Source organism: Branchiostoma belcheri, unplaced genomic scaffold, assembly GCF_001625305.1.
Source record: "Branchiostoma belcheri isolate BF01 breed outbred unplaced genomic scaffold, Haploidv18h27 scaffold6, whole genome shotgun sequence".
NCBI classification, from domain to species: Eukaryota; Metazoa; Chordata; class Leptocardii; order Amphioxiformes; family Branchiostomatidae; genus Branchiostoma; species Branchiostoma belcheri.
In genome coordinates, this window is record NW_017804242.1 from 3,894,053 (window position 1) to 3,906,044 (window position 11,992).

The following is an 11,992-nucleotide window of genomic DNA, read 5'->3' on the forward strand; positions in this document are numbered from 1 at the left end:
CCATCCATCCATCCATCCATCCATCCATCCATCCATCCATCCATCCATCCATCTATCCATCAATCATAGTATTTCACAACAGTTATCACATGGCCTATCATGGCAGTTTCTTTGCTGTAGTTCTCTACATAGTCACTAGGTGGCGCAGTGAACCTGTGTCAATCAGCTGGGAACTTGGTTACCCAAATATGCACTTCCGCATTTACCACTCGCTGGGCGTGGGAGCAGTGTGGGTTGCTGAGCTGAACTACGTGCGAGATTGTTTGTAGAACCGGTTTTTACAAGTCTGACTAGAGCTCAGGCCACGCCACAACTCCAGACGACCTTCACGAAAAAGGGCACAGCAGCAACTTGTTTAGGTGAGTGTTCAGGGGATTCAAAACAGTCACTGGTGTGGTTGCAAAGTTCTATAGAATCTAGAGTATAGTTTAAGCTGCGAGTTGACTACGGAAAAAATGCTTACAGCATTTCTATATATATATTTATCTTCTAAAGCCATAGTCATGGATTAGGCCTCTGGCAGTGAACCAATTCCCCCACCCCAATCCGCAGAGCTAGCAAAGCGTACTTAGTATTAAATGTTGTCTAGACATGTAACGTCTAATATATATAGTCCTGTCTACATGTAATTGGCACCCCATAAATTTGTTAGCCCAGTATCAAAGCTGATTTGAAACAGGCACCATACATTTATGAGGAACCTGACTGTGTGATTTTACATTTTAAAAGAGGAACTGGAACAAGCAGCATTGTGGATTCCCATACTGTATGTCAGTATAATATGTAACATTATTTTCAATTCAGTCAATGTGAATAAGTTACATATTTGGGCATAACGTTACCTGTTTACAGAATTGGGGCAGGTGGGCAGTACTGGTATCAGTAGACAGGTGGCTAATCATTAACATACAGAAAAGGGCGTGAATTTTCAGATTTAGCACTGCAGATTGTTGCCTTGTAATGCGAATTATCTCGTAATACATTTCCATCAAGGAAAGGAAGGCTTTATTGATAATCATTATTTGTAGTCATGTACATTGTACTTTCTTAAATCACAATATGATCAGGGAAGAAGTGTGCTATATCACCGATACAAAGATAAACCAAACCGCCATGGCACAACAAGTACAGCCAGCCAATGGTGGAGCACCTGGTCTATAAAAGGCCTCAATATGGCAGTGAACCCATTTCTCCCACACCAAGCCACAGTGCTAGCAAAGCATGTTATTAAATGTTATATAGACTTAATGTCTGACATGTATAATTATAGATTATCTAGGTCCCAGCTGACAGCAGCAACCACCTGTCTGCTTTTCCATGTTACAGTTAGTAGTAGTACATGTATTAGTAATTCTCTAGAACAGCTCACTCTGAGAGTCTGAAACTAAATCCTTTCATTTTAGGGTTTACGGAAAGAGGTGGGCTGCCTACCTGGGCTGGCTATCATGCCAAGCTACTCAGATACCCCTGTTCATATCCAACAAATGATAAGACACCTAGTATGCACCTGCACCCTCTTGCAGATTATGCATCAACATTACACCCATTATTCTGGAGTTATGCCAGCTTGCCAGGCATTTCTGACAGCCTAAACTACGTTTCTGATGGCCCATACCTCTTCACCCCGATAAATGTGACATCGTTACCAGTCTTAATGGGCTGCCAAGTGTTCTACCCGGCCCAAATCTAAGTCTGCTTAGCCTTGTAACCATCAGGAGCTCCCCGGTACCCCTACAGTGCAGGGAGTGATGCCTACCCGACAGGCAGATTAACAATCACCTTTTTACGGACTAGGCTGGAATTAGGCCGCTCCCTCAGCAGAATTACTTGTTCATAGCCACTCCCAAATAAGAGGTGACACTTTGACATTTCAAATCAGTAGGACTCACAATAAGACAAGTTATACTTCATTCCAAGCATAAGTGATTGGCGGATCAGCATTACTCTGAAAGAGTTTGCTGTCTGATTTGTGCCTCAAAGGTTCGTATTCATTCACTCTACAAATAATAAATCTCTAAAGAAGGTTTTCTGTGCTATGTAGCTATGTTTTATCCCTTATGTAGTGCATAATGGAGAAAGGACTAGAAACCCATCTAATGCCTGCTGACTTCTCTTGAAAAGACTTATGTCTGAAAGCTTTGAGAGGCTTTCTCTCACCGAATGCTTCCTTTGGATTTCAATGCATTGTGCTATACTAAAATTTTGTTCAGAAAATGGTTTATAAGTTCATAGGAAAAATATGCATAACATGTGAAACGTGACAAGGTGGGGGCAAAGATGTATTTAACCTCCTTGGTGGGGGCAATTCGTGGGGTGTGACCAGATTCAGTTTTAGTCATAGTCATGTTTATTCTTCTTAATGACACAAACCTTATATCATAACTTATATGACATGACATTGTATTATTTGGGTGATTGCATTTAGTTTTCCCAAGTATGCAAAAAATTTGCAATTGCAATTGCACCATTAGAGATCACGTACACGACACTCCTGGCTTTGTTCAATATGAAGCAAGTTATGTTGGAATGTGGCTCACCCATGTCAGATATGCGGGTACCAGAGTTCATTAAGTGCAATGACTCCGAACAAACATGTTAGACAAGATTTAACGTGGATTCGAAAGTGATTACTTGTGACCTCACATGTACTTTGTCAGTCTAGACATAATTGACATACATGCAGCTTTAGTTTGTAGTTCTGAACCTTGAATGATATCTCTCACCCCAAAAAGCATTCCTTAAAGCTTGATTTAAAAAAAGTAATATCATTTTCCTGTTCATTGTCTTGAAGGCTTTTATTTGTTGATATTTTAATCATGATTCGTAATCATGTACTTGTTATAATCAGGAACGAAGCCTGCTATATCACCGATACGTAAACCACACCACCATGGCACAGCAAGTACAACAAGCCAAGGGAGGAGCAGGACGCTCTGTCAGGTCTAAATCATCTAAATTAAAACCTTACAATTCTAACCCTTCCTTCAAATAAATTATCTAGGTGCCAGCTGACAGCAGCAACCACCTGTCTGCTTTTCCATGTAGTAATTTTCTACATCAGCTCACTCTGGGAGTCTGAGTCCTACTTGATGTGCTTTGATTAATTATTAACTTTACACTATTTCATTTGAGGGTATACAGAAAAGGCTGGGCTGCTACCAGGCCTGTCTACCTGGGCTGGCTGGTTGTGGGAACAGCGCTGCTAGTGAAGGTGGAAAGGTTTTAACTACATTCATCGGGTTTCAAGGTGTAGAAAAATCTGCACACTGTATCTAATTATCTAACGTAGTACAGCTTTGCTCTTCACTAATTTTGCTTTACAGGATTAAGCAAGGGGAACCTCATAACCTGTTTGATATCTGTTCTCTTTCTTTGTATTATATTATGATCAAAAGTCAATCTTGATGATTGTTCTCAGTTTCAACCCCCCTTCTTTAACCCTACCAAGATTTGAAACATTTGAAACTTGAAGATGAAATTTTTGTTTCTTCTCAATCAGGATGGAACAGCTAAGTGCAGCGAACACGGAGTTTGCGCTGAGCCTGTATCGCCAGCTGTGCGGGGACGGCGGGAACGTGTTCTTCTCGCCGTACAGCATCTCCGTGGCGCTGGCCATGACGTCTCTTGGCGCTCGCGGCAGTACGGAGGCCGCCATGAAGGGCACGCTGTGCTACAAGGACATGTCTAATGACGTCCTGCACAGCACTTTCTCCACACTGCACCAACAGCTGTATGCTAGGTAGGGTAGTTAGAACTTCGAATCCTTTATGAATTTTATGAAGAACAAATTTATCTTTTACAACACATTAAAGAAACTCACAAAAAATCACAAGGCCAAGTCACCCAGGCTCTAATACATACATGTATGTATTGTCTGACTCTTTTGTTTGTTAAAAGTTCTTCATTTCATTTGTGAAGTTTGTAAGAAATCTTTATATTACCAAGGAGCTTATACAAGCTCCTTTATATTACTGAACTAAAAGACTGTAATACTGCTAAATGTCATGTTTTCATAATTTTCCAACTGTGCGTAGCTCATGTTCTTTAAACCCCAGGTACCTTATGTTCGCCAGTACTTTAGTAAAACAACTGGTCCTTATGAAAGTTTTGCAGACTAGGTCGTCATCAGAATGACACGTGATGTTTGCCCCCCTCCCACAGTGACAAGTACACCCTGCAGACAGCTAACCGTCTGTACGGGGAGCAGACCTACAGCTTCCTGCAGGACTTCCTCAATGCCACCAAGAAGAACTACGGGGCAGAGCTGGCTTCTGTGGACTTCAAGGTCAGTCTGTTTGTTTGTTTGTTTGTTTGTTTCTTTCTTTGCTTGTTTGTCTAGGAACCGACTAATGGCATACAATCTGAACTCAGTCTGTAATTTGATAGAAATGACATAACCCAACAAACAATATATAGGAGATTTCATACCTCTGGGAAGCATTTTCATTGGGTTTTCTAGCTGGACTTTCAAGTTGACCCCATTTCCTGAGTCTGACCTTTTGACCACCTGTCATTCTGCCTGTCAATAATTGCTCTTCCCCTACCATCCACATGATGTTATATCTGTCCAGACAAACAGATACACAAACCTACAGCTGATGATCAGCTACCAAAATTATACTTTTGTAAGAGCATGAAAGTACACATGTACATGTTACAACAGTTATGTTGCTAATATTATTATTATCCTTCCTGCTTATCTGTTCTTCCAGAAATAGTCAGTCATGAAATCCTATAACATATTTTGCAGGGGGCAGCTGAGCAGGTGAGAGGAACCATCAACAAGTGGGTGGAGGAGCAAACCAAGGACAAGATCAAAGACCTGATCCCAGCAGGAGCAGTGGATGCAATGACGAGGTAGGTACATGTACACAGCTGGATATTGGGGTTTTCTTTTCCACAAGTAGCAATATCTCTCACCTGCTTATGACTGCAGTTCTGTTACTTGCCACTAGGTACTAGGCACTTATGGAGCAAGAACACTATCCCAAATGTGGTTAATTTTGTATCCCCCCTTGTCTCAGACACCAAAATGTTGAAGCAGGCGCACGTGAGAGATATTATCGGTTGAATGTGTAAAAGAAAACCCCAATTTCCAATGTTCTACCAACCTGATGAAATTATTTTCACTACTATAGCTGGTGTTTCATTAAGCTGGTGTGTTACGCCAAAAGGCTGAGTCCTTCATGTATTATATGGATGTAAAATGATTCCTCTTTGTTTCAGGCTAGTGCTGGTGAACGCCATCTACTTTAAGGGAAACTGGGACAAGCAGTTTAAGGCAGAAATGACCCAGGACATGGACTTCAACATCAACAATAATGAGAAAGTCAAGGTAAATTACTCGTTCACTGTTACATGCTTTCTTTTACCTATTCTAACCATCATCATCTCAAAGCAAAATTTGTTCCAGGGCCTGTAACTACCTTTTTGCTGACCAGTGCATTGGTAGAAACTGTACTGCACCTGCACAAAAAAAGTTTGCATAGCCCTTTGGCAGAATGTCTAAGGTCGTCTTCTTGTATTTAAGGATGACATCCCATCTATAGTTTTGAAATGTTGTGTTGGAAAAGATAATTAATCTGCAACAGGCAAAATTCTGATGCAACTTTGACCAAACATTCAATGAAAATTTTGAAATATCTGGGTTTCATGCTGCCAGGTGCAGTATGTTCTGCTGACATGCTTATCTGACATACATGTGCATGTACATTTGCTCCATAAATTTTTTGTGGAACTGTCGCAAGGGTCTATGCGGCTGCCATTAGGCGTCACCAGGTGACCTCAATACTTCTTTCCCCAACCGAAGTTAGGTACCCATTCACACTTGGATGGAGTGAAGAAAGTTGTGTAAATTGCCTTTCCCAAGGGCACAACGTCGGGGCGCATGTCCGGACATGTCCCAGGTACAACTTGGGATCAAACTCGGGTCGCCCCACTTCATAGTCGAACACTCTACCACTACACCACCCGATGCCATATGTAGGCCTTTAAACATTGTTTTTATGAGTTCATCATTACCAACATTAAATGATTTAAAATAATTATCATGTTGGTCTGTAGGTGCCTATGATGAAGATGGAGGAAAAGTTCAACTACGGTGAATTTCAGGACCAGAAGTTCCGTGTCTTGGAGCTTCCTTACGTGGAGAAGGAACTGAGCATGCTCATCTTCCTTCCAGATGAAGGTGAGTGTGAATTCACAGTTGTGACACATAAGTCAATATATAGACTCTTTAGACACTTAGCAAACCTACTGTATAACTAGATAACTAGAAACAGGAGACCTGCATGTCTTATGCACACGTTTTACATTTGTGACAGACCACTCAATGACATGTATAAACACAATTGCAAGGAAAGGAAGCTCAACAAATGTCTTTGCTTCTAAGTTATTCTTACTTCAGCTTAGACTGTAAAACAACTGTAACAATACTTGTATATAGTAACGGAAACTGTAACATATACATTGTATAGTACTGTAGTGTATACTACTTAGATGCTAATACAGTAATTACCTTCATTATAGTTACTTTATATTCATGAAATATGCAAATCAACATCATAACAGTATCAAAACATTATGAGCAAGTTTTCCACCATTTATATTTTTACATATCTCAAATAGTTCACTAGAAAACTATATTTTTTGAGTCACGTGTTCATTTATTTATTTCTATTTATTTATTCAGAATTGTAACAAGACAATACAAAGTGTGCACTAGGCAGCAAGTATGCTGATAGCGTGCACACCTATCACATACCTGGACATATGAGGTAAAAAACAACAACAATAGATAGTTAGAACAAGATAACACGTGTTCATGCCTGTCATCTTTACAGTGGAGGGTATCAGGAACCTGGAGTCTGCCCTGACAGCAACGACCTTGCAGACTGTCAGCAGCCAGATGTACAGCACCAAGGTCAACCTGATGCTGCCCCGCTTCAAACTGGAGCAGGACTTCTCACTGGGTAAGTCATGGAAACAAACATGATTCTATGGCAAATTTGGACCAAAATTATCACACACTGTAAAATATCTTCCTAATGGTGCTATGTAATGCTTAAAAACAGGACCTGTCCATGGTGCTAAGTAGAACACTAAAAAACATGGTTTGTGAATGGTAATATATGGAACTCTCAGAAACAGGGCCTGTCCATGGTGCTAATTATAAGTATTACAATCAGAAACAGAGCCTGTCTGTGGTGTTAAGTATTACAATCAGAAACAGGGCCTGTCCATGGTGCTAAGTATTACAATCAGAAACAGAGCCTGTCCATGGTGCTAAGTATTACAATCAGAAACAGAGCCTGTCTGTGGTGTTAAGTATTACAAACAGAAACAGAGCCTGTCTGTGGTGTTAAGTATCACAATCAGAAACAGAGCCTGTCTGTGGTGTTAAGTATTACAATCAGAAACAGAGCCTGTCTGTGGTGTTAAGTATTACAATCAGAAACAGAGCCTGTCTGTGGTGTTAAGTATTACAATCAGAAACAGAGCCTGTCTGTGGTGTTAAGTATTACAATCAGAAACAGGGCCTGTCCATGGTGCTAAGTATTACAATCAGAAACAGAGCCTGTCTGTGGTGCTAAGTATTACAATCAGAAACAGAGCCTGTCTGTGGTGTTAAGTATTACAATCAGAAACAGAGCCTGTCTGTGGTGTTAAGTATTACAATCAGAAACAGAGCCTGTCTGTGGTGTTAAGTATTACAATCAGAAACAGGGCCTGTCCATGGTGCTAAGTATTACAATCAGAAACAGAGCCTGTCTGTGGTGCTAAGTATTACAATCAGAAACAGAGCCTGTCTGTGGTGCTAAGTATTACAATCAAAAACAGAGCCTGTCTGTGGTGTTAAGTATTACAAACAGAAACAGAGCCTGTCTGTGGTGTTAAGTATTACAATCAGAAACAGAGCCTGTCTGTGGTGCTAAGTATTACAATCAGAAACAGAGCCTGTCTGTGGTGTTAAGTATTACAATCAGAAACAGAGCCTGTCTGTGGTGCTAAGTAGAACACTAAAAACAGGGCCTGTACATGGTGCTAAGTAGAACACTCAGAAACAGGGCCTGTCTGTGGTGCTAAGTTTGGCACTCAGAAACAGGGCCTGTCCGTGGTGCTAAGTAGAACACTCAGAAACAGGGCCTGTCCATGATGCTAAGTAGAACACTCAGAAACAAGGAATGTAAATGGTGCTAAGTAGAACACTCAGAAACAGGACGTGTCCATGGTGCTAAGTATTATAAACATAAACAGAGCCTGTCTATGGTGCTAAGTAGAACACTAAAAAACAGGCCTATACTTGGTGCTATGTAGAACACCCAGAAACAGGGCCTGTCCATGGTGCTAGGTAGAAAAATTCATGTCCACAGTGCAAATCCCTGATACTCTCTGGGGATGCTAGCATGCTAGAACAAGGACGATACTATAGATATCTTAAGTTTTCTCTCAATTGTCAATAATGCAGGTGAAACCCTAAAGAAGATGGGCATGGGAGAGGCTTTCAGCGATGGAGCAGATTTCTCTGGCATGTCGGCAGCCGCGGATCTCTTTATCTCTGAGGTGGTGCACAAGGCTTTTGTGGAGGTGAACGAAGAAGGAACAGAGGCCGCTGCCGCCACAGGTACAGTTACGGTATTATAGCCTGTCAGCAGAATGTACTGCACCCAGGTTTTTCACAGTTTTTGTTTAGATGTTTGGTCAACGTTACATCAGAATTTTGCCTGTTTGCCATCCTTAAATGTGCCAATATGACCGTAAACAAGACGTTCTGCCAAAGTTCTGTGCATGATACATGACAGGTTTCACATACGTGCAGTACATTCTGCTAACGTGCTTGGTGTTATTATCATTATTATTCTTATCATCATCATAAGAATGTTGTGTGAAGGAAGGGAAAAAAAGAAAGAGAGAGAGAGAAAGGAAAGAAATTTCAAATTGGTACAATAAATAAAGAAATTTAAAAGAAATGGAAGGAATGAAAAAAGGATTGAAAGAAAGGAAGGAATGAAAGAAAGGAAGAAAGAAATTCAAGACAATTGTGCCAAGAAGACAAAAATTGCAATAGACAGATAGAGCAGTTGCACCTGAGAATAGATTGCATGCATGTCATCTTTTCATTACGGATGCAAATAGATGGGGAGATGTGTGTACAAACCCACTGTTGTGAGTTCCCTATATTTTGTGTTTTAACACAAAATTACAACAACAGCAACCAGCATTTTCAAATGCTCAGTAACCTAAGTAAGCTACCTCACATATACCTGCCTTCATATACCTGCCAGCATTGATGCAAAGACCAGTGCCTTGACTTCTTGGTTCCATCTTGGTTCCAGGATGTGTAGCATAGTCCATCAGCCTCCACCACAGATTACCATGGCCCAACCTTTCCTCTTTGTCCTCCAATCCAGCCTATCCTTTTGACGACAGTTGTGCAGTTTAAGGAGCTTGAGGGAGTGCATTTTGAGAAATGCTTCACAGCTATAGCACTTTGTTGATTATCTTGTTTTGTTGCCCTTGATTTTACTTGCTTAAATCTACATCAACTTCTTCCACTTCTTGTTTATAACCCTACTTTGGAATCTGAGAAATGGCTCATGGCTAAAGAGCTGCATGAACCTAATGGACAGGCTTGCCTCGTGGGCAATGCACATGCAAAGACAAGTAGAATCCACATGACAATATGAAAGTCCATCTATGACAGTAATGGACAATATAAAGAGTTTTTTATGCTATTTCTCACAGTACACAAAGTAAAGGACTTACCAACAAGGTTTTGATTGTTTTTCTGATCCCTATCAACTTCGGATAGCACGAAACCTAAGCCATGTGACCTGACAATATGTTATGACTGTATGAAGGAGACACCAGCAATGGTCTGAATTTGCCTATTTTGATTTTTGTGTGGTTTCAGGGGTCATCATGGTGACATTGTCTGCACCTCTCTTCCCACCTCCAGACTTCATAGTCGATCGCCCCTTCCTATTCCTGATCAGAGACAACCAGTCCAACTCTGTGCTTTTCTGTGGACGTCTTTTCCGCCCCTGAGGCCACACCAATTTAATTTCTTGGTTAACGGATTTTTCTACAAAAATAATGGAGCGGGCGGGCGAAAAAAAAATAAAAATAAAAACAGGCCTAGACATCCTATTATGGCCCCAAATGGTACAATAGGAGCTAATAAGTCAACACACCAGGCTGGTTCAAAATTTAAACAATGAATTTTGAACTTTTAATGATACCATTGCGTTGAAAGATGGAATAACTGTAACAACTAGGATGAAAAGGTCTGTTTTCAACTGTTCAGGGCAAAATATGAGCATTTTGCAGTTGATTCTGGATTTTTATTTTTATTTGCAAATCAGAGAAAAATGAAGCGGCGAATCCGTTAACCAAGAAATTAAATTGGTGTGGCCTGAGCTTAGACTAAGGCTGAGGTTTTTTACGACAGGTAGTTACATCTTTAAGCATGTCTGCGTGGTGCAATCATTAACGCAAACTCGCTGGTTTATCTAATAGCCATTTCATTCATCTATTTGTTTATGAAGATTTACCACATCTATGGAAGGAATTGACATAACAAGTGATTATCACCTCTTCAAAGATGTCAAACCTGAGACCAGACACTGAGGCGAACACTCTACCGTTACGCCACACGACCCCACAAATTTTGGTCAAATTTGTGAACATGTGGGTGTGAGTTTGATCCCAGGGTTGGCTGAGTTCAGACATGTCATGCAGTTGCATTTTGGACAGTGATCAGATGTAAAGCTGGCGGCCCTGTGTAAGAGGGAGCTTGAAGCAAATCCTCAAGCGCCAAACCTTTGCACATATAAGAACCCAATTACACTTATCAGGAAGAGTGGGGCTGACCTGGTGTGGTTGGCTTAGCATACATGAACTGTAGCAAAGCCATATTATAAGCTACTTGAAAAGTATTTTGCTTCACCTCAGTCAAAGATAACTGCTTTAATAGCTTCTGGCAGCTTTTATAGCTCTATATACAGCCTTGGAGTTGTTTTGTGGGGTACTTGATGAGTAACATGGGTTTAAAAAGTTCTTTGCTTTATGGATTTGATTGAGATAACGTGCATGTGAGATCCTCCACGTTTCTGGTTGCTGGGATGATGTAAGCCTCATCTTTGTCATCAAGGATAAACTAGTAATTGTTCCAACTCCAGTTTTTTGTCATGATATACCATCCCAGGAAGTCTTCATAAACCACTTGCAGAAATAGGTTTCATTCTTAACATTGAACTGCAGACAATGGCTCCAATTCTGTTGTCTTCTTTGGCAAAAAGCAAAACGTCTTGTAATTTTAAGTTTAAAGCCATTCTTAAGTAATTTGCAATTTTTTAATGAAAAATAAGTAGGGTACCTTCATTTATGTAATGTGATTATTTGTAAAAAGCTGTAGATTACACACCGATATGTTTGGTTGCAGGTGTGATGATGATGACTAGATGTATGCCACGCCCTCCAACACCGTTCTTCGTTGACCATCCCTTCATCTTTCTCATCAGAGACAACCGCTCCAACTCTGTCCTCTTCTTCGGCAAAATGCAGAAGCCACATTGATTAGACACATTCAAATGATTCTGAAGCAAGTTGCTTCGATGATACCCAAACTGTATAAAATCAAATAAAGAATCAGTACCTTCAACACTTTAAGTTTTTTTTAGCAAAAGCACTGCTTTATTGTTAGAAATTTCTGTTTGCAGGCACAGTGTGTATAACCTGATAGTGGGTTTGGAAGGGTGTCTTTTGCTTGCAGGTCTGACCGAGGAGATACATGTACATGTAATGTGTGCCTCGTTTGATCCAGAGTTTGCCACTGACCATGCATCCATTCATCTTTCTCATCAGAGACAACCGCTCCAACTCTGTCCTCTTTCAGAGAGAGAGAGAGAGAGAGAGAGAGAGAGAGAGAGAGAGAGAGAGAGAGAGAGAGAGAGAGAGAGAGAGAGAGAGAGAGAGAGAGAGAGAGTAAGTA

At 40.7% G+C, this 11,992-nt stretch overlaps 1 protein-coding gene across 8 annotated transcripts in view; it reads left to right on the plus strand.

Moving 5' to 3' along the window:
* The first annotated feature begins 208 nt into the window (after positions 1-208).
* LOC109482465 (leukocyte elastase inhibitor-like) overlaps positions 209-11,992 on the plus strand; it is a 17,472-nt gene continuing 5,688 nt past the window's right edge. For 5 of the 8 annotated variants that reach the window (XM_019785179.1, XM_019785178.1, XM_019785183.1 and 2 more), the window contains exons 1-9: positions 209-359; positions 2,849-2,940; positions 3,500-3,739; positions 4,162-4,285; positions 4,751-4,857; positions 5,227-5,335; positions 6,064-6,187; positions 6,843-6,971; positions 8,468-8,623. In XM_019785179.1, coding sequence (XP_019640738.1) covers positions 2,891-2,940; positions 3,500-3,739; positions 4,162-4,285; positions 4,751-4,857; positions 5,227-5,335; positions 6,064-6,187; positions 6,843-6,971; positions 8,468-8,623 — 1,039 coding nt within the window. In that variant the 5' untranslated portion in view covers positions 209-359; positions 2,849-2,890. Of the gene's footprint in view, positions 360-2,848; positions 2,941-3,499; positions 3,740-4,161; positions 4,286-4,750; positions 4,858-5,226; positions 5,336-6,063; positions 6,188-6,842; positions 6,972-8,467; positions 8,624-9,913; positions 10,048-11,443; positions 11,941-11,992 lie in introns of those variants that run through there. The other 3 variants (XM_019785181.1, XM_019785185.1, XM_019785186.1) reach the window with 3 other exon arrangements.